We start from the raw sequence: 27,023 nt of genomic DNA, 5'->3' as shown, positions 1-27,023 counted from the left end.
CTTAAGCATAACAAAAGGTTTTGTTTTTGTTTTTGTTTTTTTTTTTTTCCTCTCCTGCTTGTCTCAGTGCTACTACTTTAAAAAGGAAGGAAGAAGCCTTAAGAAGTGGGCTTCATTCCTGGGTTCCTCTGGAGCTGCAGAGGGCATACGGGTGAGGGTTATGTAGCAGCGTCCATGGTGCCTCTGCTAGTAGGCTGTTAAAAATTAGAGGAAAGTTGGGGCTTTGGGTAAGAAATTATTTCAGTATGGGCTTTTGGACGCTTACTGATGACATCCATGTGCTGAGCCACACAGCTTGCTGTTTGTACAGCAATCTGTGTGGGTTTGGTAGGGTAAGGGGCTTTAATGGTTGTGGTCATTTTGGTCTGTTCTTCAGATGGGGGGCTGGTTTACTTTCAAGTATTAGCCCCAGGTAAAATACCTGGGAGTGAGTACAACGGGGAGATGGTGACCATAATAGTGGCCCTAGTCATAATGTACAGTGCTCACAGACACCGTCAAAACTTGGACCAAAATACCTGCTTTCATCCACAACTGCTGCTGTCCAAGTTGCAAGCAAGGGAATGCATCAAGGGAGGAGCTAAGCAGCTCTCTGAAGTACTAAATAACTGGGACAGCCGCAGTGGCTTGTTCTCAGAGCTAACCCAGGTGATTTTTGTGCTCTTGGGGAAACCACAGTGGCACAGGCCCTCCCCAGCTGACGGTGAATGGCCATAAAGGTGCTGAGGGAGGTGGTTTGGCATGCTGTAGACTTGAAAAGACTTCGTAAAGCAGCACGACGGAAATAATAAGCTGGAGAAAGCACAGCAGGTAGGTCAGATTTTGGAAAGCTCTACCGCTGGCTTAAAGCCAGCGTTTTCTGTAGGCGTGCAGAAAACGAAGCGGAGCGGTGCCTTGGTGGCCCTCCTGATGCCGGCAAGTGCCACCGGGTGGCAGTGCTGGGGCGTTGTGCAGCACGGAGCTACTCCTGCTCCCCGGGAGTTAGGGGGTCAGGTCCCTCGGAGGGGCCTTTTTGGTGGCTGTCTCCTGCCCCGTGTGGAAAGATGAGCCTCAGCTGGGTGCCCGAGGGGAAAGCTGCCCATACATGCGGCCTCTGCAGCAGAAGCCTGCGCTGGCCTCAGACACTGAGAATAACACAAAGATCCCAGTGGGGACCACGTCCTTTTTATTAAATCCAGACCCTGATGTGGCTGAGAGCCTGCCCTCTTCCTCCTGCTGTGCTATGAAGTGTAGATGTGGATGTGCAGGGGGATGGTTTTAGTCCAACTGGGCGAAGGGGTGAGCACCCAGCTTGTGCAAGCGCAAGGTCAGCCAAGAGACTGCAGAGCGATGGTGGTGTCCTGGAGTCCTCACGGGAAGCAGGTTGGCCTGAAATAGCTGCGAGGCTGGGCACAACATTTGGGATGCCCTGGGGGAGCAGCTGGGAGAACAGACCAGAGGGGCAGCATGGGCTATGGAGAGAACCGAAGTGCTGCCACATCTCTGGGGCTGTGAGGGGAGCGAGCTGGCAGTTGTTCCCAGCACCATGTCTCCTCCAGTCAGACAGGGGACGTATTGTCTTTGTACCGTGCTGTGCCTTATAAACAAGAAATGGCTTGTGTTTATGGGCACCGGGAGTTCGCTGTGCGTCTGACTGCACGGCTGTCTTTTGAGGCAGACGGTGCATGGCTGCGCCGCACAGAAGACAGAGATATGTGTGATTGCACGTAGACAAACCCCATAAAGGACCATAATCCTAAAACCAACCCCAAAACCCCCATGGACCAGCTGCCCGCGGCCTGCCAGTCCTCCTCACCCCTCTCAGCCCCCCTCAGCCGCCACAAGATGGCGCCGCGGCGCGGTCCCGCCCCCGGGCCGCCCCCGGGCCGCCGGGCGGGCTGGCAGCGGGCGGCAGCGGGGATGGCGGCGGCTCGGGGCCGGGTGCTCTGCCTCTTCGACGTGGACGGGACCCTGACACCGGCCCGGCAGGTGAGGGGGAGCCGCCGGGAGGGAGGTGAGGTGAGGGGGGGAGGGGGGGTTGGGCGCTGCCCGGCCGCCATTTCGGCCCCGCGGGCTGACCCCGGGCATCCCCCCCCCTGCTCCCACAGAAGATCGAGCCCGAGGTGGACCGGTTCCTGCAGGAGCTGCGCGGCAGGGTGCAGATCGGCGTGGTGGGCGGCTCCGACTACTCCAAGATCGCCGAGCAGCTGGGCGAGGGCGACGAAGGTGAGAAGCCCGCGAGCCCCCCCCGCTTCCCCAGCCCTGAGCCCTTGGGTACCGCTCAGGTTCGGGGGCTCACGCGTGCCCCAGATGAGCAGTGGGACCCCGCAGCCGCTTGTAGGGTCGCTGGACGTGCCCTAGGAGCCGCCGCTCGAAGGCTGCTTCCCACTGCCATGGGATGGGAGCAGAGGCTGCCCGAGCCGCCTGGCAGCGCACCCGCAGCATCGCCAGCCCGGGCAGGGCGTGAGGCAGAGGATGGGGCAGCAGGCAGGGCAGGCAGGGCAGGCAGCCTTGTTTGTCCGCCCTCCGCCTTGTTTGCCATCGCCGAGCTCGATGGCGAGCACGCAGCCCGGTCCTAAGGTCTCCGTTCTGCCTCATTAGCAGCGATGGGCTGCGTGGCTCGGGGGAGCGCGGCGCCGGTGGCTGAGTCAGCAGCAATCTGTTTACTGCTGCCAGGAGGGCCCGGCGTTAGATAACCAACAACTGCATCACCGGAGCACCCCGGCAGCGCACGTGGCTGAGAGCCTGACATCTCGGAGCTCTTATCTGCCGTCTGCCACTGATTCAGGCTGTGACCCCAGTCAGGTCGCTTCCTCCCGTCTGCGTCAGCTGCCCCCCTGCCCGCTGCAGATAGCGGCCGCTCCCGAAAGCCCCAAGCTCTGAGGGTCGCTGCCTGTGTGCTGTGAAGGCACCTGGAGGAAAACATGCTGGGTCCTGGATCCAGCCAGCTCTTCTCTCTCTGTCTGGCCCCTTTTCCTAGCCGAGGGCTGAAGCAGCATCCGTTTTTTCTCTTTCTTTTCCTCCCTTTCAGTCATCAGTAAGTTTGACTACGTCTTCGCCGAGAATGGCACCGTGCAGTACAAGAACGGGCGGCTGGTCTCCAAGCAGGTAGGCCGGCTCCTCGTGCAAACACAGCTCTGCCTCCTCAGCCCACCTTGCTGAGCACCACGGGGAGCAGGGTGGCTGCATGCAGGTGGGCAGCCCCGTCTTCCCTCCCCAGCAGCCAGGTTTGGATGTCCCACTCCTCCTGTTCATGTTTTTGGGTTGGAACAGGGGCCAGAGCCTGCGCTCCCCCACCTGTCACGTGGCAGCTGGGTTAATGGTTGTCCAAGGGCCACTGCAGCCGTGGCAGCTGCCTAGCGCCAGGTTCAGTGGTTTGTGCTCCTGTGGGGCAGAAGAGCCAAGCGACAAACAGGAAAAACTGACCCACTCCTGCTGTCTGAGGGTCCCCTCACTGCATACCATCCACATTTGGTAGAAAGGCCTAGTCCAAAAAAGCCTTGCCATTTTCCTGTGGTCCTTTCTTACTGACAGAATAGCAGGAACCTCAGCTTTGTGTGTGCTCTTGCTTCTCCCTCACTCCCCTTCTCCTCCCGCAGGCCATCCAGGACCACCTGGGAGAGGAGCTGCTGCAGGATCTCATCAACTTCTGTCTCAACTACATGGCGCTGCTGAAACTGCCCAAGAAACGGTAAAGGACTGACCCTGTGCAAATGTTTGTTGTATCACTGATTTCTAGGGAGCTGTGGACCCCAAAGCTGTTGTAAGAACGGCTGAGCTACTGAGCTTGTCTTTGCTCCAGGTCTAACAGGTTTTACTGTAGTATTTAGGGACCCTGTATAGGATCGCTGCCCCCTTGAGCTGGGCACTGTAGGCAAATAATCTAGGAGGGCCTTTCTTCTGGAGAGTCTGAACTGGTTTTTAGCTTAATGCTTGTGCTTTCCCTCTCAGGTTTTCTTCCCTCAGAAGCAGGGTACAGCTACTGCATGCACCTGATTTAAGGCAGTGGTAACAGCTAGATGCTGGTCAGGGCATCAGGCATTATCACTGGTCGTATGAGATTCCAAACAGACAAAAAACAGCTCTTAACATCTTAAGGTGCAGAGGTGCAGAGTCTAAGCACACAGTCTCGTGCTCTGTCTAACCTAAAGTCACTAGAAGCCACTAGTAACAGGGCTGGCCATGCTCTGCAGTCAAACACGTGTTCCTGCTTGCTTCCTCATCATGAGATCCTGCTGTTACAGGGTGAGTTGGGTTGGTACATCTGGTCTGTAGGAAAACTAGTCTACTGCGAGGAAAGAAAAGGGTAGTTTTCCATTGGATCAGCTCGTTATCATGTCATTGCTGGATCCAGCAGAATAAAAAAAGAGAGGAGAAAAAAAGATGACATGGAAGGGGAGAGCAGAAGGATGTCTTTCAGAGACAACCTGCAGCTGAACCAGTCTGGCTGTAATGTCAAACCACCCCTCAGAGCACGGTTTCACAAACACTTGAAGCCAGCACTGCCCAGTGGCTCTGCTGTCCCCTCGCCTCTGGCTGTTTTGTTCCTGCTCTCCCCCTCGTGTCAGCACCAGTGTTTGTATGGTGAACCCGAGGCGAGCGATCTGCTTGAAATTAAGGTGCTGAAAGAAAAGTTGCTAAACTGTGATCCAGATGGGTTTGCTGATGTGAGTCACCGCGTGGCAGCGTGAGCCCTGGTGAGAGGGGCCAGCGTGGCTCCTTGCGACAGGAGCGCTGGCTAAACATGCCCCTGAAACCGTGGGCTGGGACCCAGATCCCTCAGGGCTGTTTGGTTGCTTCACGGCTGCCTGGTTGCTCAACCCAGTGAGGTTTCAGCTCCCAAGTGTCTCTGTGGATTTAGGCTTGTGGGATTTCTAACAAAGCAAGGACTTTAACCCACGTCTCCCGAGTCCTGGCCCTGGGCATGGAGCCATAAACCCTCGGTGCTGCAGGGATGCTGTCCGCAGGCTTCAGGCACGGCTGCCTACGTGCCCTTTCCACAGGCACTTCTGCTCTGTGCTACGAGACAGGAGGGGGAGAGTTTCTCCCCCGGGGTAAGCGCTTTATCACAGAGAAACAGCAGACGGCTGGGAGGGACGTTAGAGGCTTAGGGAGCTCAGGGCTCCTCAGACCGGACAAGGAAGGGGATCTTCCTGCTCCGGGTAGGTTCCCTCAAGAGTTTTGATCTATTTTCAAATCAGCAGTGCTGCCGATTGGCTTCTGTTTCGCTCTGCGTTGTTCCTGCCCCTCCCGTGCACCAGTGCTGCTACTTGTCTGAACCCTCAGTGCGCTCTTCTGAGGTGATAAGCCAGCAAAAAAGGAGAAAAGAATGGGAACCGATGATTTTTTGCCAGCTTAGTGCTTTGAACCAGCCCACCAAGAAACTGGCAGAGCAGTGGTATCAGTGCGAGGTGATGGTGTCAGGCAGGGAGCTGGGCCCTGTTTGTGCAAGCTGCGATAGCAATCACAGCCCAAGGTGCGGGTGGCAGAGGGGGGACGTGAAGGCCCTGCAGGGGCCTGCCTGATCCTGCTGCCCAGCATGAGCAACACGTTAGGCTGACCTGCTCCTTCCTACTGCCCCAAGCTCCTCCAGCTTCACACAGACCAACGCAGGGAACTTCTCTGAAAGGCCTCCAGGGCTGGAGATGCCACAGTCTCGCCGGGCGGTTGATCCAGTCCAGGCGACAGCAGTCCTTGCAGCTATTGCAACATCACAAAATGCCTCCTGTTATCTCACCTAAGCCCATCGTTTCCAGCCCGTTTCCAGAGCACAGTAACTGTTTGTTCCCCTTCTCTTGCAGTCTTTTTATTAAACTATCCCTTGGAGACCTTCAGTAGCTGTTGAAGCCTGGTCTCTGCCTGCTGAAACGGGGCTCTTGGGCAACCTTAGAAGCTCGTGCACAGCTGAAGCACGAGCACCCATGAGTGGGCACGGCTCCTCTCCTCCTGCATGTCCCTGCAGACGCTGCATGCCTCGCTGAGCAGCCGTTTCCCTGGAAAAGCCTTTTTATTTCTCTCCCAGCCCCTGTAAATCCCGCCAGTAACCTTGTGCTCTTGCCCACACAGAGGAACCTTCATTGAGTTTCGCAACGGGATGCTGAACATCTCCCCCATCGGACGGAGCTGCACACCGGAGGAGCGAATCGAGTTCTCCGAGCTGGACAAGGTATGGGCTGCGTTCAGGCTCACCCTCCCTTTTGGTGGTTTTGTGCTGTTCACAGATCTCAGATCTCCTGTGCTTCCCCCTTCTGGGGAGAAGGGAGCCCAGCTACAAGCTGTGCACCAAAGTAAAGCAGGCAGCAAGGTGGAGACAGGACTCGAGGCAGAAAACCCAAGGAGAGACATAAATAAAAGGAAGAATTTGATTTAGTTGGGGTCTGCCAGGGCAGTGGGGTTGCCAGCAGTATTCCTGGTGCTGTGGGAGGCCCCTTGGGAAAAAAACATGTATTTCACAGGCTGTTTCCTTGTTTGCAGTAACCAAAGGTAGAATTCCACCGCAAGCCTCAGAAGAAGCCCTAAATGTCCTGGCCTAGCTCACCCTCCATGGTGGCCCAGCAGCTGTCGTCTTTTTCCCTCTCTCCCATGCATAGGAGAGCTGGAACTAAGGGGCTTTTTAGACTAGGAGAGCCATGGCAAATATGCTGGGCAGATCTGCTGCTCCCTGTAGCCTGCTGGAGCTGCCCTGAGCTGGTGTCTGTAGGCAGGCATCACGCAGGACTGGTGAAAGCTGGTTAAAGGGTGTTGAAGCAGCCAGGAGGAGAGGGTCAGACAGGAGGGAACTGATGGCAGTCAGCTCACAATGCCCATTCAGGACCCCGAAGAGCACGGGGAATTCCCTTGTTCCAGGGGCTCAGAAAAGCTGGGAGAGTGAGCAGAACAGAGCGATGAGCCAGAGTTGCCCAGGAGACAGCTTACGGTGTATTTCGGTAGTGTCAACATCTGATTACTCAAACCTTCTCTTTCCTCTTCTCCTCTGCAGAAGGAGCGGATCCGGGAGAAGTTTGTGGCAGCCTTGCAGAGGGAGTTTGCTGGCAAGGGCCTGCGTTTCTCCCGAGGTGAGTAGGGGCGGCTTCCCTGGCTGTGCTTTGGCCTCTTTATTGTGCTTCCCTTCAAATCGTGGAAAGGGGAGCAGGAATCCAGGCTGTTCCCTTCGGGGGCCCGGCTGGGTGAGGGCTGGAGCTGTGCTCCCCAGGGAGCCCCCAGTGAGAGCTCAGCAAGCTTCTATTCCTGGAGAGCCGCTGCGAGGGCGTCACATTCGCATTTGCAGCAGGTTGATGGCAGAGAATAAACCGTGCTGTAGATTTTCCTCTCTGGGAACCATCCAGACCAACTGGGTTCTGTCCCGTGATGCTGTCTGTGCCTGCCTGCAGTTAGCCGTGCTGAGCCCACCCCTGCGCAGGCAGGAGGTCTGTTCTGGCTCAAGCAGCAGCAGCCGGGCTGCCAGCAGAGCTCCAGGCACATTCAGTCCTCTGCACAGGCTCCTGGAGGAATGCAGGGCTGTAAGAGAGGAAGGGATCTCGTGTTTCTCAGCGCTGGAGTTTTGTTTGGGAAGCTGGCTACTAGGGAAACGTCTTTCTCCTTGGCAGAAGAGCTGCCAGAAGGCAGGGAGTTTGCCACCCTGTGCCTTTTGCAGGGCCATGCCTCAGGGTGGAGGCGCGCTTTTACAGCCAGCTTACCAAAGGCAAGGAGCTGAAGGAGCCTGGGGCTTGAGCAGCCTTGGGAATGTGCTCAGCAGGGGTTGGAAAATGAAATGAGGGGAGCTGAGGGGTGGGGCTGAGGCCAGAAGACCCTCCACAGAACAGGTAGGTGGGTGTAACGTAAGGAGGTGCCACGTGGAAATCCAGCCAAAGGCCAGGGGGGTGACAGGGCCGGGACATGGCATCTGACACTCCGCTCCTGACCCCAGTGTCAGACAGCGCTGCCTGGCCCTCTGCTCCTCCAAGGGCTTTCATCCTGAGCGCCTCTCCCTTCAGTGCCCTACCGAGTGCACCCTGTGCTCCCTGCAGCATTGCCACAGCCCGAGGTGGCGGCAGATCCTGCTGCAGCTCCCCAGGCCCATGCTCTGCCTAGACGAGGTGCTTGGTGTCCCCACACCAGCCCTCTCTCCCCTCTCCAATTTCCTTACCCATTCCAGCTGGCATCAGGAGCCCTCCGTGCTGCCCAGCTCTTTTAGAAAGGACAGCACACAACGAAATGCAGCATTCTTCCTAGGTAAATGGCTTTGGAGACAAAAAACAAAAAAGGGAAGACTTCTAATGAGGACACTGTTCTGTTCTGGGAAATGGGCAACCAAGTTCAGTTCCTGCTCTTTTGTAGGACACTTGGTCTCACAGGGCTCTTGCTCCCTTGAGTACTGCAGAGTCTTGCCTGGGGCACCCTGTCCTGCAGAGGCTCCTTCTGCCTGCGGGGCCAGCATCGGGGAAGGGCCCCAAACCAGTAGGGACATCTCAGCTAGCCAGGGAGGAGAGGAGCATGGCATCGTACGTGTGCTCCTGAGCAGCCTGGGGGATCGGCACCTCTCCTCCAGCAGGGATCTTCCCCCGTGGGTAGCTGCCAGCTCAGCCCCCTCCCGTTTGAGGCAGGATTATTATTGGTGAAGAAAGAGAGTGGGAGAGTTTCCGATAAGGTGCTTTGCCCCCCATGGGGACGCAGGACACGCCGATGCTCTCTGTGGGGTGCAACCCCAAATCTCCTCCAGCCGGTGCCTCTCTTACAGCCCCCGCCGGCTCCCCCCTGCAGCCCCCTGGTGCCTGCGTGTCACCGTGCTGGTGTCACTCGGGCTGCTGTCAGGGGAACAGCACCCGCCACCCTCCCAGCTCCGTGCCAGAGCCACAGGGCACAGCTGGTGGGGAGGGCTCGTAGGGAGGGCTCCCCGCTCGTGCCCAGCCCTGTCCTGGGGCGGGGGACCCCCCACCCTGTCCCCACCACATCACCGACACCCCCCCTCCTGCTGGCAGGCGGCATGATCAGCTTTGACGTCTTCCCGGAAGGCTGGGACAAGCGCTACTGCCTCAACGTGCTGGACGACGAGAGGTTTGACACCATCCACTTCTTCGGGAACGAGACCACCCCGGTGAGTGCACCCCACACACCCCATGGTTGCTGCTTCCCCTCCCCGGGCCTGGCTGCCCGCGGCACGGCTGCTGCCGGAGGCCGACACAGACCTCTAGTGGTGCACGAGGGGGAGATGCTCTCACGTGGGTCGTGCAGAAATTCATCTCTGCGGCACTGCGCCGCGAGTGGGTCCAGCACCTTCCCCATCCTTTCCCTGCTCACTCCTCCCATGGCACAGAAGAGGTGCTAACGCTGCCCCTGGTCTCTGTCCCCCTGCAGGGAGGGAACGATTACGAGATCTACGACGACCCCCGGACGGTGGGGCACAGTGTCCAGTCCCCCCAGGACACGGTGCAGCGGTGCCGCGAGATCTTCTTCCCAGAGCGAGCTAACGAGTACTGACTGCCAGGGCACGGCCGCCCAATCCCCCTCTTCCTCCCCCTTCCCCCCCGAGGAAAAGCACCTTCATTTGAGGAATCTGCTCAGGGTTGGACTGAAAAACACTTTCCAGAGCTGGTCGGGAGTTAGCCAGCGGGTGGGCGCACGGAAGGGAGCCGCTGCTGGTCAGCCCTGCGGCGCGCCCCGCTCCTGGCTGAGGTTTGCGGGACCAGGCAGTCCGTCCGCCAGCAACACTGCTCTCTTGCCAGCTTGGACCCCGGGGGGCAGCAGCACCCGCCTGCGGGACCTGGGCGCATGGCAAGGGGCCATTCATAGCCGTGTGTGTGTCTGTCTGTCCGTCCGTCCTTCCCCTTCCTCCTTTCTTCTCTTTTCTGCTGTTTCTCTCCACGCTCCTGCACGAGGGAAGGTGCAGCGCCCGTGTCTCCCCCCTTGCGCAGCCTGGCGAGGGACGGGGAGCTCCCCCTTTTGAAGGCCTCCAGCGAGGAGGCTCCGCAACCTCTCTGGGCAACCTGTGGTGCTGCCTTCCCATCCGCGTGTCCGGGCGGACCGGGACACACCAAATCCAGTTCCCGGTGCGAACAGAGATCGACACCAACGCAAACCCAAACCTCAGCCTTTGTTCCCGGCCCTTAGGAGCCCCTCGCCACTCCCTGCCGGTGTGTCACAGCCACTGACGCCAGCCTGTGGCTGCCCCATGCTCCTGTTTTCTCGTTTTTTCTCCCCCTTTCCTTGCACCCCGCACCCATCCACGCAGCCCCGTTGCTCTTTGCCTCCCACCTGGGGTCTGGAGTGCAAAGAGAAGTTTCCCAGCTGCTGCCACCCAACCACGGGACCAAGCTGCTCAGGAGAGGCACCTGGTGCTCCCACATCGCCCCGGGCACAGCCCCGAGCGGATTTGGTGCTGTAGTGGTACGAACAAGGCGCTGTGAGCCTGGCACAGCCGGGGTGCCCTCTTACATTCAGCATGTCGGGTCTGTGGTGCACCAGATTTGCAGGAGTGCAGCGGTCTGCCTGGCGTCCAGAAATCCCCAACAAATGCACAAATTCCTCTGTCTGCCCAGACAAAATCTGTGAGGGAGAAGAGGACCTTGTTGGAGAAGCCTGAATGCAGGTGACCCTCTTCACAGGCCACTCTCTTGGCCCTCCCCTGCAACCTTCGTGGAGGAATCATCTGTGGTTCTGCTTTCGCTTTCGCTGAGGACCAGGTTATGTGCGGGTGTTTGGTTTTGATTGTTTGGGTTTGGTTTCTTTTCCTTGTAAATCTATTCCAAGTCAGCAGGTCTCTGGAGAGCTCGGTGCTGCTGAAGGTGCAGGACACCGTGGTGGCCCTGGGGGCTGAGGCGACCTCTTTGTGGAGACACCTCGGGGCCATCACGCTGTGAGCGAGGGGGGCGACCTGCTTGTCTTGCTACAGCTCTGGCTGGGCTATTTGGGGTTTCCCAGAGGCAGCGAGGTGCCCCCAGACGCCTGTCCCATAGCGTGACCCCGTGGGGTTTCTCCCACCTGTGTGTGTGAGCGAGTGGATGTGGTGGGTCCCGTGGCGGGGGCTGTGCTGCCGTACGGTTCTGTGTCTGCGTGAGGAGGGTGGCTCCTGTCTGACTGGTACCAACTGTTAAATGAGGAATAATTTAATTAAATACATAGATATATATATATAAATCAATCCTATTAAAGCCACAATGTGCAGCTGTCGGAGCGTGTGCTTTGCATGGACTCTGCTGTGCCCTCGCGCTGTGTGCGGGTGCAGGTGAGGTGCAGGAAGGGAATTTGGGGTGAGACGCGGGGTGGGGGTGCGGTGAGCCTGCTGGGGAAAGCCCTGCACCCCAGGTCCCCTGCCCCACCCCGCACACTCACACAAAGAGGCAGGACCAGCAGGGCTCAAGGGAAAGTCACTTTTAATGGTTTATTGCCAATGTTACAAAGGTTGACACAAGGTCAGACAGGCGGGAACCACACCAGAGTTGTAAAAACACCAACGAGTCTAGGGTTGTCGTTTATTTTGGAGGGGAAAAAAAAAAAAAAAAAAAGAATAATAATAAAAATAATCAAAGAGTTTGTCGTGGCCAGCGCAGCCGGGTCCTGCAGCCCCCGGTGCTTGTTCCCCCCGGGCAGCAGCAGCCCACCTGGCCAGGGACCACAAGGGGTTTGTGCTTTATGTACCAGACCCTGTCTACACCGAGGCGCTGGCGCAGGGCGTGCCCAGATGAAGGCGCGCCCGTGTTCGCCCCGTGGCCACCTAAAAACCCTTCAGCCCCACGGCAAGCTACGGACGCCCACACACACACACACACACACAGGCACACACGGGACGATGGGGGTCCCCGCAGGGTTGGGGTGACACGGGGAGGGGGAGGAGGAGGAAGCCGTCTCCCCAGAGCCAGCTCCGGCCCGAGGGCAGTGCGTCGCCGGCCCCTCCGTGGCACACAGGAAAGACAGCGCTGAGCACCACGGGGCCCTGCCAGCGGGCGTTTGTCCCTTAAAACTCCTTTTTTCTTCCGTTAAGCCACCCTTTTTTCTTTTAAACTATAGTATTGAAGTGGCTTGACTGAACAAAGGTTTAACTGGGGAGGGGGGGTTCAGCCGGGACCCACCGTGTCGCCGTTTCGGGGCAGCACGGTGCTGCCTGGTGATGCTCTCCTTGGCTGCATCCCGCTGGCCCTGCACACCCGGCCCCCAAAGCTGGGGCACCAGGGAGGGGAAAGGAAACCAAACCAGTGCTCACCCCCAGCCCTGTGTTGGGGCAGAGCCCGCTTCTCCCGACACCCCCTTCTCCACGGCCCGAGCTGGCAGTGACAGAAACACACACCGGAAAACTGGGGTGGGATCGGGTGGCCCTTCTCCCGAAGGAGCCGCATAGCTGAAGCCCAGTGAGGGGAACGGGGTCAAGAAGGGGCTCGGCCGCCCCTTCCCAGCACAGTGACACGCTGTAAGGACGGGGATGTGGGGCTCGGGGCTGCCCCCGGAGCTGGGGGGGCTGCAGGGAGGGCTCCGCTTTCCCCGTCCCCCTCGAAAGACAGCTACAAACACACAAAGAGAAAGGAAACCCTAACCTTAGAAAAGACACCGAACGCAGACGCCTGCGTGCTGGGGGGCGGCCCCAGCCCCGCCGCCGGCTCGGCTCCCCCCGCGCCCCCTGCAAGCGGCCGTGGGGCCCCCCCGGGCGCCTAGGAGCCGATGATCTGGCCGGACCACGTCTCGTGCTTCGTGTGGGGCGCCAGGTTGGTGAGCACCACCTCCACCGCCTGGAACTTCTGGTTCTTGGGAGGGATGGGGCACACCTTGTACGTCACCTCGTCCCCCTCCACCGGGACGTACTCCCCCTCGATGCTGTGGGAGAGGAGAGGGGAGGCGGTGGGACTGGGGCCGCGAGCTGGACCCCATCCCCGGACCCCCCAGCACCGAGGAGGGCACCCAACCCGCGACCTGCACCAGGGGGGAAAAACCCAGCTGCACCTTCAGGGACAGAGCATCACCTACGGAGACAGCACTGCCCCAGCCCGTGGGTGTACCCTGAGCACCCCCGGGGTAACCCGGCACCGCGCGGACTCACTCAGACACGTGGACGAAGATGTCCTCTGTGCCGTTCTCCGGCGTGATGAACCCGTGGCCCTGGGAGCGCGAGAACTGCTTGCAGACGCCCTTGAAGACGGGCCCAGCGGAGGCTCGCGCCGTGCTGCGGGAGGGAAGGGACGGAGGCGCCTCGGTGCCAGCTCCTGGCCGTGGGTCGGCCGGGAACGGCTTCCCCGGGGGGAGCAGGCGGCCGTGTGCCGGGTACTTACGCGGAGTAGGTCCTGGTCCTCTTGGTGGGCAGCGGGCTGGGCAGGTCCCGCAGCAGGAGGTTGCCCCGCTCCCAGACGCGGCTGCCCTCGCGCTGGAAGGGGAAGGTGGGCCACACCGGGGACTTGGGAGAGTGCAGGGGCGGCACCGCCGGCGGGGCGCCGGGCTCCGACGACATGGTGGGAGCGGGGGGCTCCTCCGTCCTGGGGGCGGGCGGCGGCGGGGAGGGGGCTGCTGCCTGCGGCCTGGAGGGCGAGGGGGGGGGCGGTTACAGGCGGCTGCTGAAAGGGCGAAGGGGACCCAAAGCCGGGTGCCTCTGCCCCGGGGCTCACCTGTGTCCCTCGCCCCGAGCTGGGCACCCCGGCACCCCACGGGTGACCACCATCCCCACCACCCCTCCAGCCCCACCGGGGTGTATTTGAGACTACGCCTGCGGGCACTTCACGCGCCGGGGAAGACGGTGAGGTTTTGGTCTTCTTTCTGAGACGCAGCAGCCTCGGGGGGCCGTGCAGAATGGGGTCACCTCCGCTCCAAAATAAGCAGGTGGCAAGGACACGGGAGAAGGTTTGTGGAGCAGCTGCTGTGCTGGGGAGGGAGCGGGCGGCCCCCGTTCCCTTCACCCCGTTTGCTTTCCCAGCCGGCCTCGGCTCCGCTGCCCCTGGGAGCCCTGCAGAGCCCCACTACGGAGTGGCCTTCACGCCGCGGTCCCATTCGAGGCAGGAGCCCCCGCTGTCCCGCTGCCCTCCCAGCCCCCGTGGCACCGGGGCCGCCTCCTGCTGCGCGTTATCGCTGCCGGGTCCTTGCGGCTTCCCCAGAAGCTCAGGGACAATGGCGGGTCCTTAACCCGCACCCCGTGCCCTGAGCCAGCTGACAGCACGCGCGGGGGCTGCCTCCCACCCCATCCCAATCCCTGCAGCAAACAAAGGGATGGAGGAAACCAAACGCACGGCAAAAAGCGCAGTGGGGACACGGGCACGGCCTCCCCACGCCTGCCCCACACAGGGAGGAAATGGGGGCACTGCAGGAGGCCAGCGCTCCGTGTACCCCTGTGCTGCCTTCGGGTTTCACCGAGGGCAGGTTTCCGGGCAGCGCTGCCAGCCGTGCCAGCACACGGACCCCAGGCCACGTACAGCAGACAGGCAGGAGACGTGCCGGCTTTTATCTGCAGACCCAAGGGCCCCCTTCATCACCGTCTCCCTCCCTCCCGTGACCCCATTTAACTCCGCACCCACCCCGAAGCCGGGCAGGAGCCCTTTGAAGAGGCCCCGGCCTCGCCACTCCCCGTTCATTAGCAGCAGCGAAGAACCCCCTCCCCGCCTCACCCCCGATACAGATTTAATTGCTTTAATCACCCTCAGCCCGTCGGCCCTCCCACACGGCTCCTCTTTGTGCTCCTTCTCCTCACCAGGACCTGCGGGACAGACGGACGGGCTCTGGGATGTGATGCCTCTGCCACCCGGCTGGGCCACTGCGTGTCCCCCTGCCATCGCCTGGCCCCTGTCCCCCTGCCATCCCCACTCCCCACCCATGTGGGTCATTTTCTCCCCCGTATGCCCCAGCGACACCTCACGCAGGCTGTTCCCTGCCTCTCCCTACCACGTTTTCCCCATCCCCGGGGACTGCTGATGCCTCTGGTTCAGCACCCGGTGAGTTTGTAGGTCCATCTCCCCTGTCGAGAGCAAAAACCCGCATTTCTGAAAGAAAGCCCGGCCCCGCAGCTGGCTGCTCGCAGCCACCTCCCCGCTCCTGCCAGGGCACCCGGTGGCCGACGCGATTTTCCGGCCCGCCACCACCCCGGGGGAGCTGCCTCCCAGGTGCTCCACCAACACAAAATGCCAGGTTTTCGCTTTGGGGCTTAATTCACGCGCTGGAGAACTCCGAGGACCCGGCAAGGGCTTCTCCCGGGGGCTGCAGTGAGGGGCGGGAGCCAGCAGGCTGCCTACGGACAGAGGTGAGCGCTCCGGTTAGCCATCCTCCCGTCCTCAGAGGAGGATGGCAGCCCCGGTGTCTCGCAGGTTTTTATAAACGCCGTCTCTGCCCGATGCTAATGAAAGCCTCGCTGCCCCCTCCCTTCTTTTTTGGTTACCGGATCGTGCCGTTACGAGCTACATTACAAGGCAAGCCATCTCCTTCACGTCCCCTGCACGCTGAAATCCCCTCCGCCGAGATGGATTGCTACAGGAAAAAGAGCCCAGGCATTTTCTGGGGATACACATGGAAAGCTTCCCCTCCCCATCTAAGCCAATCACACTCCCAACTCCGGGGATCTTTGCTGAGATAAGTCTCGCCTACGATACAGCCTGGTTAGCGCTAAAATATGAATGTCACCTTTCCGGATTGCTTATAAAAAGCTCCCTCAGTCAGTGCTCTGCAGCCGGGTTCTTGGGGAGGCCACGGGGAGAGCAAGGCGGCTGCTGGAAGCCAAGGGGAAGCCAGAGGAGAAGCCATCATGGAGGCTTGGGTTACCTTTGAGGCATACATGCATAATCATCGCTCCCAAAGACCACGTTTGGGGGATTTGGTCGTTTGTGGCTTGGCCGATTTTCAGATGAGAGCAGGGTCTGTTCAAAGACCTCATGCAAATGTCCTCATCCGCGTCCTTCCTCCCTCCTTTGTGGCTCTAACTTGCTGTCTGCAGGAATGAATAGTGCAGCCAGCCCCACAGAAGCACCCATTCAAGCCCCCACCGGCAGCAGCCCGCTTTAATAAGACAGCTTTTCGCCCGCTGCTTCCCCCCCACTCTCCCAAAGGGAGAGCTGCCCCCAGCTGATCCCAGCCCTGCGTGGCAAAGCCCCGGCTCTTTGCCCCCGGCAGCAGCGGCCACGCAGCGCTGCCACCCCCGGCGGAGTTATTGTCTCGGAGGCTGGTGGGGAATAAACAACACGGAGCAGGGAGGGAAGCGGCACTTCACCCTCGCACCTTTATCCGCCACCTAAGGAGAGAAAGCAAAGAGCGACACGAAACAAAACAAAGCAGCCTGGAAAGCAAACGCCGTGCGGGAAGTTCAACCTCCGGCTCCAACAGCCTGGGCGAGCCGGGCGGCCGTCGTGCCTGCCCTTACCTCCTCAGCAATCCGGGGCTCCCTGCAGCCGGGGCGTGCAGCGCATCAGCGCTCGGCGGGGACGAGCGAGCGCTCCTCGGCTGCCCGGCGATGAGCAGCGCTCTCGCATGTAGCCCGGCTCCGGGGGCTTTTCTCTCGCCGGCTGGCTGCCTGCCGGCTGCCTCCCGACGTCTCCGCGGTGCCTGATGTGCGGATGATGTGCAGCCCGCACACACGCATCCGCACGCCTTCCCTGACGTCAGGGCCAGGCCAGGGGGAGCGGGCAGGTGGGAGGGATCAGGCCGGGCAGCCCCGCGCCAGGCTCAGCGGAGAGGCCGCAGGGGGGCCGGAGGGGCCGGGGGTCAGCATGGAGGGCCAGCATCACGCCACCCGTGCCTCCCGACACGTGCCCACGGCGGTGGCACGGCCGCACATGGCCATGGGGCAGCCCCACAGGCTGCAGGGACAAGGCGATGGGGGACAGGAGGCCCCAGAGAGGGGTCGAGCCTCTCCCCACATCTCCCCGAGTCGTGCTGCGGGCATTTCTGCCTTCAAAGCGTCGCATCCCTAGTGTCACCAGACAGCGAGCCCCCCCGGACCGAAAGATCCTTTCTTTCCCTTCTGCCCTGTACCTACAGGGCTGTGCCTCAGAGGGTTATCTCTGCAGGCAGAGGCGGCGCAACGAATCAACCCGAGACTTTCTCCCCTGGGGGCACGGCACAGTGCGACCGCTGGCTGCAGCGGGGACGGGAATCAATTGTTCGCCGTGTCCGCTGGGGATAGGGCAGGGAGTAATGGGGCTTAAATCGCAAGGAGCAAGATTGATGCTAGGCATTAGGAAACGCTTTCTAACGGAGCAGACAGTTAATTACTCAGATAGATTGCCTGGGGAAGCACTGGAGTCTCCATCGCTAGAGATTTTTAAAACCAGGCTGGGCAGGTGTCCGTCGGGGATTTGGGGTGCTATCGGCCTCGTTTTGAAGCAGGAAGGTGGCGTCTGTGGGTTCCACCACTGCCCATCACACTCTGGCTGGGGCTTTTCAGGCAGCTTTCCATGACAAAACACGAGTCCCATTCACCGCCTATGGATGCCACAAGGCTCGCCTGCCCAGTCTGCCCTCAAAACCCTACAAAAGAAGTGTAGGAGAAACACAGCCACCTGCTTCAGCCTCTGGTCTGGGTTCCTCCTGAGCTCCTCTCCTGGGGCAGCTCTACCTCCCAGACACAACCAGCCCCGGAGGGCGTGGAGCTGGAAGCAGCTGGAGGTTGGAGGAGTGCTGGGGATGTGCACATGGGCTTGCCCTCTTCTTCCCCTGGTGTTTCTTTCATATTTGCACAGCGAGTATCATAAATGCCTCGTCTTCCCCGCCCTATTTGTACACCGGGGCTAGCTGTGTGCCCAGCTGCGTGCATCAGCCTGACCCCCCCGTGGAGTCCCCAGGGGCTCCTGCGGGGAGCTGGAGGTGCGCTGGGCTGGCAGGTGGCTCTGGGCATGCGCTGCAGCGGCGGAGGCAGGAAGTCTCGAGCATGTCACAGTGATAAAAGGAGACGAGGGGAAGCTTTGATCACGGAGTGGGGGTGCTGGAGACGCCTGCGGAGACAGAAGCAAAGGCAGGAGTGCTGAGGTCTTTGTACGTGAGAGGATGCGTAATTCCTTTGGAGTCAATCAAAGCCAGGCCGAAACAGCCTCGATGCAAATTGCTGCTCACCCCCTCCAGCGTCCCTGAGCCAGTTTTCCCCCAAAGCCCTGGGAACGTGGAGGCAGAGGAGAGCGTAAGCAAAATAATTTGGGGGTTCCTTGCGCTTTCCTCCCAGTTTCTGAGCCTTCAGGTAACTTCAGATTGTGTTTTCAAGTCTTCCTCTACAGTGGTGAGGATAAGAAATGCCTAGGGTTTTCCCTAAGCAGCAGAAAGATCCTTCTGTGATCTCTCGATTCAAGCAGCTGAGGCTTCAGAAAACAGCCACTGGGATCCCTGCTCCCAGATGTTGGAAAAGCCCCAGCACAGGGGCTCGGCCCTGCTGAGAGGCCCTGGAGACTTCACAGCTCTGTACAGAAACGTGTGAGCGGGCCCTGTGGGGTCGTGGCCATTTCTCGTGTCAGTGCTACTCGGACAGAAAGAAACCCCTCAGCAGGACGGGGCTGTTCACACCACCTCCAACACCAGAGCACCTCAGCTGCAGCGTGAGATACAGCGTGCTGCTGAGCACTACCTGCAACAGAGTTGAGACAACACCAATGCTTTACGGGGCAAAGTTTGGCTTTGGTTTGTACTTTTGCATCAGAGACAGTGTTTATGACAAGGGCTGCTGGAAATACAGAATTCCTCTGAGGAGAAACCTAGCCGGTAGCAGCCCAACATCCGTCATGTGAGCAAAGCCCCGGGCGTGCACTGGTGTGGGGTCAGAGAGGTTACCTGCGGAGCTGAAGGCATTTCCTGCGGTGTTTGACTTTGCTGGTGGAGGCCGAGAAACCGCCAGATAGGCTCAGCTCTGGTGGTGTTGTAGCCTGGTGTCCTAAGGCAATGCAGCTCTGACTGCGCCGCCGCCAGCTTTCTCTCCACACATTTGTTTCCCCAGAGCAGTATCAAAAATAATACCTGCAGTATCAAAAATAACACCTAATCACCAAAATACGTAATGGTGTAGAGAGGGATCCTGTTGCCCTTGTGGAGGAACAGCCTGCAGAGCCCAGCCCTTGTTTGCAATCAGAGAGCTGATACAGGAGGGATCATGCTCATCCCAGCCCTAGACGGGATGTCTCACTTGAGGAGACACCAAGGAGCTAAGCACGAGACACACCAGCAGGAAGGGAGGCCTCACGGACCTACAGCTCACACAGCTTGGATTCGGGGCTGTGGATCAGGCTGAAGGGAAATGCATTTGCTTTGTATGGGGCACCCATCAGACCCTGACAGGGCATGGCTGATGGAGACATGAAAAACGTTAGCTTAAGGGTGGCTTAGAAATGCAGGTAGGATATGGCTTTGTCCTAATCCACCCCATTTAGTCTCCCATGTTCTCCCAGGAATTCACGCTGCTATTCCCCTGAAGCCTTGCCCCTATTTAACCTTATAGCTCTTACATAGAAAATCATCCAGGGGGATCACCTTGCCAATAACAACACATTATCTAACTTCTGCCTCCTGCTGTGATCCCAAGGCTATTTCTTACCCTGCTGTCAGTTGAGGGGCATGCTCAGGACCTGATCTCTGTTCTGAAGACGTAGCTGCAGACACTTGCAAAAACTGCACTTCGGCCAAAGGTCAAACCTAGCACCGACTGCCCTGCGTGGGGCCAGGATGGAACAGCAAGGGATGCGGCATGTGTGCCAGAGAAACTGTGCCATGCTCAGCTGCCACCACAGCACAGGAGAAAGGAGCCTTTGTGCAGCTCCTGAAGGAGGCCGAGCAGAGCGAGGCGCCGCAGATCTGGGTTGAGGTGTCCTGACACCCCATACGCAGACCGGCCATTTAACAACAAAACCTTTAACGTCCTTGTGAGGCAGCAATAATTGCAGAGAGATCAGGAACTCCTCAGCCGAGACAGGCGTCTCGTTAATAAGGCCTAGATGCAACATCACACCCTCATTTTCCCCTTCCCGCTCATAACATTTCACGAGGATCCTCTCCCCAACGCTCATTACTGCCCCGCTCCGCACTGCTGGGGGGCACGGGGGCTGACACGCGTCGTGGCGCCATCAAAGCCTGCGTGCTGACAGGGCACTTCTCCCTTGTCAGGCGCAGCCTCGCTCGCTTCGCCTTGCCAGCCTATTAAATAAGTACATAAATAAATAAAAAATACTTTGAGCAGCCTCCTTTCATGTCTCAGAGGCGGGCACTGCCCCTCATTTTCCACAGCTGCAGGGCGTGCGGCTGCCCAGAGGCGGAGGGCTCCGTGTGGTACCCGCTGAGGGGCCACCGCCGCGACGCCCGCTAACGGCTGCCCTGAGGGGGGCACAAAATGGCCGCCGCTCCAGGCGGGCCGGGGGCGGGGCTCCCCGCTTCTCGCCGCGCGATTGGCTGTTCCCCGCGTCAATCAGAGCTCGGTGAGCGTTGATTGGCTCCGGTAGGGAATCGCCTCAGAGGCGCTGCGGCGGGCGGGTGTGAGGCGGAGCGGGGCTGCTCCCCATGGTCGCTGTGTGGCCGCCTCCGTCCCCTCCTCCGTCCCCTCCTTCCCTTCCTTCTCCCCCCTGAGCTCCTGAGGTACCGCCCCTGTTCCTCGCGTGGTCCCGGCGAGGCCGGGCTGTCGCCCCGTGTTCCCTCAGGGGCGCTGCCCGCCGGCCACCATGTTTGTGCTGGTGGAGATGACTGACACGGTGAGGATCCCCCCCTGGCAGTTTGAAAGGCAGCTGAACGAGTCCATTGCTGAAGAGCTAAACAAGAAATTGGCCAACAAGGTAATCTGCAGCGTGGTGTAGGCTTCGTGGCATCCCTCTAACAACTGAGCTTTTTTTTTCTGCATTTTTATTTCTACATGTGCACTATCATAAAAGCTTTGGTATGAAGGCCGTCCCCACAGACTGAAATAAAAGACACCGGGACCAGAGACAGCCAGGTATCACCTCAAAGGGGGCTGCTGCTCGAAGGCCTCGTGCTGGAAGGGGAAGATACCGAGGCAGCAGACAGGGCAGAGCATCATAGAGGAGTCACCGCCGTCTTGTGTGTAGGGTAACAGTATGAAACACAGCCTGAAAAACAAACACAAACCCATCTTGGGGCAATTAAGAAAGCCAGTGTAAATAAATTCAGAACGTTAATACTGGAAGAGAAATGACAGTGGCGGTACATGACTTGCTCAGTGCTGAGCACGGAGTGGAGGCAGGATCTTGGCGTTTGGCACAGGCTGTAAGAAGCATTGTGTCATGGGCCAGGAGCTCGCCCTTTCCCCGTGTGGCCCGTGGGACTGTGGTTAGCGTGCAGCTTTCAGCATGAGGCAGGTGCAGATGTCAAAATGCAGCTTGTCAGTGTGCAGGGAGCGCCAAAGAGCAGCCCCAAGCGATCTAGGGTTGAGGGTGGCAGATCACAGGGGCAGGTTATGAAATAACTCTTTCATCTGCTGATGACTAGTAGGTGTCCCAAATGTAGGCTATGAAGCCGTGTTAGAAGTGGCAGAGAAACCAGGAGCTCTCCTTTCTCCCCAGAGCCATTATAATTTAAGACAAAGGGAAGTCTAGAGGCCTTTGAGAACACAACCCTAGAAAGGCCATGTTTGGCCTTTGGACAAGCACTGGGGCTGCTGAATGATGTCTTTTCTTTCCTGTGGGCAATTGTTTACTCTCATGGCACGTCAAGTTTTTTAACCACTGAAAAAAAAAAAAACACTGAAAAATGCCAAGGGTTTCTGTTTGTAGCAGTGCTTTTTCCAGTGCCGATAAAAACACGTTTTTATAACACTCAAAGGAGATAGGGGATCCTCTGAAATGCAGCATGGTTTGGGCTGGGGCTTTTGAAGGATTGTATTAAACCAGCCTCCCTCCCACCTTGCCACCCTTTTCTGCCTTCTTTTGAAGAGATGAATGCAGTGTATAAGCTTGAAGGGAGTTTACCTGGTAACTGATTTATTGCTTTTTTAATATTTTTTTCTTTGAACAGGTTGTATACAATGTTGGTCTTTGCATCTGTTTGTACGATATTACAAAACTGGAAGATTCATACATATTCCCTGGAGACGGGGCATCACACACCAAAGGTATGCTCTTGTCCCAAGTGAAAACAAAATTCTCTTGTTAGATAAATTAAGTTTAAAGGAGCTTACTGAAGTTCAGTCTTAACTCTGTTCCTACTAGGAGGGCAAGAGGAACATGGCAGAAGTCTCTTTGCCTTTCTTTGGTTACAAATACAGATTTCAAGAGCCAGTCCTGCCTGCCTTCTCCTGCAGTCCATGTCTGCTCTGCAATTAGAGCCATAGGTGTTGGATAAGGAAGGCGTTAATTTAATTTTATATGATTGGAGATCTCCAAATAGAAAATAATTTATATTAATCGTTCTACTTTTGTCAAATATTTTGTCTTTTTGAAGCTTATTTTGCCTGTCCAGAATTTTGAAACGTGTTTCTAATTATAGCATCCACACAACAGTTGATGCTGTTTTTCTAGCTGGAAGTTTTACTGCTTTTTTGTTTGAGACTTAGACAGATCTGGTTCAGCATACATTTTAGGTGACTTTTTTTTGGTAATAATAAATGATTCATCTCTTTACTTTCGTCTTTCAGCAAATCTGAACGGAAAATGGAAGCAAATGCATAAAAAAAATAATTAAAGTTTTTAAAGTTTGTTTCTTTAAATAAAATCGAAAGATGCATTTTTTCTAGATCTAGTTTTCAGTGTGGAAGTATTGCTTGAGTAAATGAAGTGTTTCTTTTTAGAAGGGAACTGGACTGATGGTGTGTGGCTTCCCTCATGTAAATTTAATGCCAGCAGAACTCACTCCCTACAAATAAAAGCTTCTTGAACACTGAGGAGGATGGCAGACTCTCCTGCTTGCTTTAATCTCCGTTCACTTTCTTAACTTTGAAATACCCCTTGAACTGAAACAGGATAATATGTTCTCTGCGAGTTTGCAAAGAAGTCTCCTGCTTTCAGAAGCTGAGATAGCCTTTATTATTACCAGGCAGCAGGATTTATTACCCTTTTTCTACTTTTATGTAGAAGAGAGGCACTGAGCATGGACAGCTAAAATGATGTTAAATAGCTCTTAAGTTTTCTTCTTTGTCTTAGTATAGCTTCCTTGTAATTATAAATACTTGGTTAGAACCATAACTGGATTTTTCACTGAGGTTAAATAAGATTGTTAGAGAATCTGATTGACTTTGATAATACTGTGTACCACATAATTTAATTGGAAGAAGATATATCTTTGCTGACAAAGATAAATGGAGCAGAGGTAGTACAAGAAGTATCATTTCAGCTGATATTCTTGGCCTCCTAAGAACGCTAACATCATAACTAAAGCAGAGTCCTGCTCCACATCCATTATTTTATAGTTTTATTCTGTGAAATTAAATTCTTGCAAGCTTGAAAAGTGGAGAACAAGAAACTGATGATCAACTGCTGTCATAATTTGTACAAATCAGAGCTCTGATTCCTGTTTTCCTGAACAAACTGGTACCTGTAAGGAAGGTGTAAAAGATGCTTGATGCAGCGTTTTAGAGGGCATGTAGGATGTGGGATTTTGCTCTAATGGCTGCCACCCTGTGGAAGGAGAACGGTTCGCTTGCGTGGTCGTAACGTTACCGATCTGTTTTCTTTCAAGTGCATTTCCGCTACGTGGTCTTCCATCCCTTCCTGGATGAGATCCTGATCGGGGAGATTAAAAGCTGCAGTCAGGATGGCGTTCACGGTGAGCTGCAACTCGGAACGTTAGGGACGGAAGAGCTGCAGAGCACCTGGAGCTGCGATGATTTCAGGCAGCGTAGTGCTCTGTGTAGGCTGGACGAAGACATGAGCAGCCTCTGGTGCTGCTCCCGTCGGAGGGTGCTTGGTAGGCTGAGCCTGGCAGCTTCCCCTGCGCCTGATGGTTCTGCCTGCAGCTCCCCTTCCCTTTTGTCACTCGTGTGCGTGCCCAAGAATAGGCAGGCCCATCTGGAGCTAGACTGGATTTATTTTCTCGCTTCAATTAACAACATTTTTTTTAAGGTGGTAGTATCGGATCGTGTTGGTCTGAAATGCCTTCCGTATAGTTCCATGAAAACTGACGAGTATTTCCTGTATCTGAAAACACAGCAAGGAAACATCTTTCTAAGACAGATGATCAACTGTGTACTGTATGAAGTGCTCAGTTGATGAGTTGCCTTCTGTTATTGTAGGAGTTTTCCATGCAAGCTCCTCTCTGTGCTCATTTGTTAAGTCAGGGCAAAGAGATTATCGTGGGTACATTTATTGCTGAATTTGGGCAGGTCCGGTCTCTGATAAACCTCAACATCATGAAATCTAACAGGGGAGGTGGAATTGATCTGACTTTCCTTTGGTCTTCATTTGACGTGTTACTTCTCTGATTTTTGAGCTCTTTTCTTTCAGGGACCTCTGTAGCATCTGACTCATTTCTTGGAACCCTGACACTTCCAGCCCTGCTCCAGGCAGCCTTTTTCTTTCCCAGCGGGCAGGCAGACCGTGCCCTCTGTTGCTGCATGTGCTTCAGCTGGGCGGTTGCTTCGCTGCCAACTGAAATGGAGCATTGTGACTCGAAGAATAATTCCTGCATAATCTCAGCTGTCCTTCCCAGGAGAGAATAAGTCTAGAAATGCATTGTAGGAATTACTGCAGTACTACGTTGTTGCAAAGAGTCATTTCAGTCTTAATCAGATTCTTTTCCCCACAGTTTCTATTGGGTTCTTTGATGATATTATCATCCCACCGGAATCCCTGCAGCAGCCAGCTAAGTTGTATCCTTTGATCACCCAGCTAACTTCACTGCTTCACCTCAAAAGATTGTGCAGCGCTGGCCCAGCAGCCATTCACTGCCGCAACAATGCAGGTGCTCAGTGGCAGAGGCTGGGCTGCTGTGTCGGGCAAGTCCCGCAGGCTGTTATCACAGCCAGACAGGCCTCACGCCTATTAGGGTCTGTGGGATCACTGTGCCAGCTGATAGGAATGAACAGCAGCATCCCACAAACAGCCGCGCTATAATCCCTGCCTCGGCTCTTGGCTGCTGCTGAAGACAGGGCACAGGTTTTCCCACATGGTGCAGTGTCTAGGTACATGGCGTGTCTGATGTCCTTGCCTGTGGTAGGCAGTGTCTTCCTGGGGTTTGTTTGTTTGTTTTGGGGGCGGGGAGGAAAACCCCAGCTGTGTGCAGGAAAATCGGAGGTGAGGCCCTAGAATGTGCAGGGGGTGACCTAGGACAGCGCGCTGCAGCTCGAGAAGGGATTGTGGAAAGGCTTAGAATTGAGGGGATTCTCAGAACTGTAAGGAAGTGTTCTGCCAGGGGTAATCGTTCCCATCCTTAGCCCTTGGCGTGGCCAGCGACGAGGCAGAGCAGGTGTGGGTGTGGGAATATGAGACCGAAGAAGGGGCCCACGACCTTTACATGGACATCGGGGAGGAGATCCGCTTCCGAGTTGTGGATGAGACGTTCGTCGATACATCTCCCACAGGTCCGAGCTCTGCAGAGGCTTCCACCTCAAGCGCCACAGAAGAAGTGCAGAAGAAGGAGGCACCCTACACTCTTGTGGTAACAATGTGCATAATTTGTAGAGCCGTGGAAACAGTGTGGTTTGTTCTAGGGCTAAAATAGCATCCCTTTCCCAAGGAACTGATGGTGTTAAGCTGACCACGAAGCAAAGAAAGTCACAAAATCAAAGGAGTGGGAAAGGGGAGGAAGGAGATCATTCTTGCGGTCGCTCTGTGCTTGCAGCGAGCTTTCACTGAACCACTGTGCTTGGTGGTGGAGCTCCCGTCGGGGAGGCTGAGTTAGGACGGAGTGTAGGTGCCAGCCCTGCAGGTAGGGCTGAGCACGCAGGGACCCAGGGCTGGGAAAACCACACCAAGGTTTGCACAGCAGCTGAGCGGCCTTTCCCAGGCCGTGCTCTGGTGTCAGACCTCCCTGAGTACAGCGCAGTGGAGAGGTGGGTGGAGGCCAGTGCGAGCTGTGTTTTCTCACGGTTGGGGTATGTCGGGGCACAGCCAGGAGATGGAACAGGGAAGTGCTTGATTCTGCAGGTGCTGCAGGTTTGGTGTAGCATTGATGAGGATTAAAGAAATCTGGGCATTTGCAGGGCTGGGCTCTGACAGTGAGAAGGGGAATACCTCTTCTGTAGCTCACGGGGGGGACATTTTGTATTTTTATGCATTTCTCCTGTATTCCCTGTGCAGTTTCCAATCACTCACTCTCTTCTGCTCTGTGTGACCAGGGGTCCATCAGCGAGCCAGGCCTGGGCCTCCTGTCGTGGTGGACGAACAGCTAGCTGCAGCCAGCCTGCTCTGCAGCGAGGCTTCCCGCTGGGGATTTGGGGGTTACGGGATCCTGCTGCTGCTCCTGGGAAGCTGATCGAGAAACCAGAGCTGCCATCCTCTGCTTCCCCGTCAGCTTCCAGCCCGCCAGATCAAGACAGTCGCTTTCAAGAAACGCCTTCACTGAGCGGGAGAAATGAATTTACAGGGACAAAAAGGCCTGAGCCCAGCTGGGGCTTTGGTCTCCTGCCCTGGAGGGAAAACTGGGGAGGTCTTTACTCGCCTGAGCTATGAAGGGAGTTGGACGTCAGTGAGTGAAAGCGGGAGAGAATGCTTGTCTAGAAGCATCGCTTCCTCGGGCTGACAGCTTGATCCCAGAGGGGCAGAATCCTGCCCTTTTCACGGGAGCTGGAGGAGAAACCCCAAAAGACTGGCGCTGAGAGGTGTGCTGCTGTGGAGGCTGGAAAGTGCTGCTGCTGGGGGAGAGGGGAAGCTGTGGTGACATTCTGCTGAGTGGGAACTCAATGCATGGGTCCGCCAAAGAGAACTGGAACGAGATCAGTTTATGCCAAAGCAACGCGGGCTTTATGAAGAGGACCACTGCAGAAAGCTGCAGGCTGCTTGTGGTGACGGGAAATACTGTACCAGGAGGGCTGTATTTGTGTAGGAGGGGTTCAACCGTGCTGGAGTTTGAAAATGCGTAATTATGAACTGAAATGGACCAGTGTTACTTGAAGCAAGTTAAATGTGTTTGTGGGAGTGGGTTAATACCAGAAATGGAATAAATAGTAAAAACCCCACAGCCTGCCTTCCTCTACAATTCCTGGAGAAACTGTTCGCTTCCTGCCTAGCAGGAAGGGAAAAAAGTTGCCTCCTGCAGTCCAGCTA

General features: G+C 56.8%; 3 protein-coding genes across 11 annotated transcripts; 2 read left to right on the top strand and 1 right to left on the bottom strand.

Annotated features, from left to right (window-relative positions):
* Positions 1–1,806: 1,806 nt before the first annotated feature.
* Positions 1,807–11,124, top strand: PMM1 (phosphomannomutase 1). Its single transcript, XM_038167596.2, has 8 exons — positions 1,807–1,968; positions 2,088–2,205; positions 3,011–3,087; positions 3,579–3,670; positions 6,046–6,145; positions 6,959–7,034; positions 8,937–9,052; positions 9,313–11,124. The coding sequence occupies exons 1-8, from the start codon at positions 1,825–1,827 to the stop codon at positions 9,433–9,435; spliced, it is 846 nt and encodes a 281-aa protein (XP_038023524.1). The 5' UTR covers positions 1,807–1,824; the 3' UTR covers positions 9,436–11,124.
* Positions 11,125–11,310: 186 nt separating this feature from the next.
* Positions 11,311–20,192, bottom strand: CSDC2 (cold shock domain containing C2). Of its 8 annotated transcripts, none has more exons than XM_038167626.2 (6): positions 20,051–20,192; positions 18,664–18,846; positions 17,409–17,840; positions 13,212–13,454; positions 12,983–13,105; positions 11,311–12,759 (listed from the first exon to the last, which is right to left on the bottom strand). In XM_038167626.2, exons 4-6 carry the CDS (start codon positions 13,385–13,387, stop codon positions 12,597–12,599), a joined length of 462 nt encoding a protein of 153 aa, XP_038023554.1. In that variant the 5' UTR covers positions 13,388–13,454; positions 17,409–17,840; positions 18,664–18,846; positions 20,051–20,192; the 3' UTR covers positions 11,311–12,596. The 8 variants fall into 8 exon arrangements, with proteins under 8 accessions (XP_038023554.1, XP_038023562.1, XP_038023543.1 ...); XM_038167634.2 differs by lacking the exon at positions 20,051–20,192 and adding an exon at positions 19,421–20,044 and having other exon boundaries at positions 17,409–18,460; XM_038167615.2 differs by lacking the exon at positions 20,051–20,192 and adding an exon at positions 19,421–20,044.
* A 114-nt stretch (positions 20,193–20,306) lies between these two features.
* On the top strand, positions 20,307–26,935 carry POLR3H (RNA polymerase III subunit H). 2 transcript variants are annotated; one of them, XM_013107678.5, is made up of 6 exons: positions 20,315–20,645; positions 21,841–21,937; positions 23,500–23,586; positions 24,565–24,628; positions 25,209–25,416; positions 26,096–26,935. In XM_013107678.5, the coding sequence occupies exons 1-6, from the start codon at positions 20,535–20,537 to the stop codon at positions 26,147–26,149; spliced, it is 621 nt and encodes a 206-aa protein (XP_012963132.3). In that variant the 5' UTR covers positions 20,315–20,534; the 3' UTR covers positions 26,150–26,935. The 2 variants fall into 2 exon arrangements, with proteins under 2 accessions (XP_038035922.1, XP_012963132.3); XM_038179994.2 differs by lacking the exons at positions 24,565–24,628; positions 25,209–25,416; positions 26,096–26,935 and adding an exon at positions 24,264–24,558 and having other exon boundaries at positions 20,307–20,645.
* Positions 26,936–27,023: the final 88 nt, after the last annotated feature.

This window comes from Anas platyrhynchos, chromosome 1, assembly GCF_047663525.1.
Source record: "Anas platyrhynchos isolate ZD024472 breed Pekin duck chromosome 1, IASCAAS_PekinDuck_T2T, whole genome shotgun sequence".
In the NCBI taxonomy this organism is placed as follows: Eukaryota; Metazoa; Chordata; class Aves; order Anseriformes; family Anatidae; genus Anas; species Anas platyrhynchos.
Note: the sequence above shows the minus strand (reverse complement) of the source record. Positions and strands in the feature narration are given on the sequence as shown.

Coding starts and splice junctions, on each gene's coding strand:
- PMM1 (XM_038167596.2), top strand. CDS start 1,825: ATGGCGCCGCGGCGCGGTCCCGCCCCCGGGCCGCCCCCGGGCCGCCGG. Junction 3,088..3,578: donor GGCGGCTGGTCTCCAAGCAG/GTAGGCCGGCTC, acceptor CTCCTCCCGCAG/GCCATCCAGGACCACCTGGG. Junction 9,053..9,312: donor TCGGGAACGAGACCACCCCG/GTGAGTGCACCC, acceptor GTCCCCCTGCAG/GGAGGGAACGATTACGAGAT.
- CSDC2 (XM_072035466.1), bottom strand. CDS start 20,070: ATGAAAGGAGGCTGCTCAAA. Junction 13,106..13,211: donor AGGACCAGGACCTACTCCGC/GTAAGTACCCGG, acceptor TCCCTCCCGCAG/CACGGCGCGAGCCTCCGCTG. Junction 12,760..12,982: donor ATCTTCGTCCACGTGTCTGA/GTGAGTCCGCGC, acceptor CCTCTCCCACAG/CATCGAGGGGGAGTACGTCC.
- POLR3H (XM_013107678.5), top strand. CDS start 20,535: ATGTTTGTGCTGGTGGAGATGACTGACACGGTGAGGATCCCCCCCTGG. Junction 20,646..21,840: donor ACAAGAAATTGGCCAACAAG/GTAATCTGCAGC, acceptor TTCTTTGAACAG/GTTGTATACAATGTTGGTCT. Junction 24,629..25,208: donor CTGCAGCAGCCAGCTAAGTT/GTATCCTTTGAT, acceptor TGGCGTGGCCAG/CGACGAGGCAGAGCAGGTGT.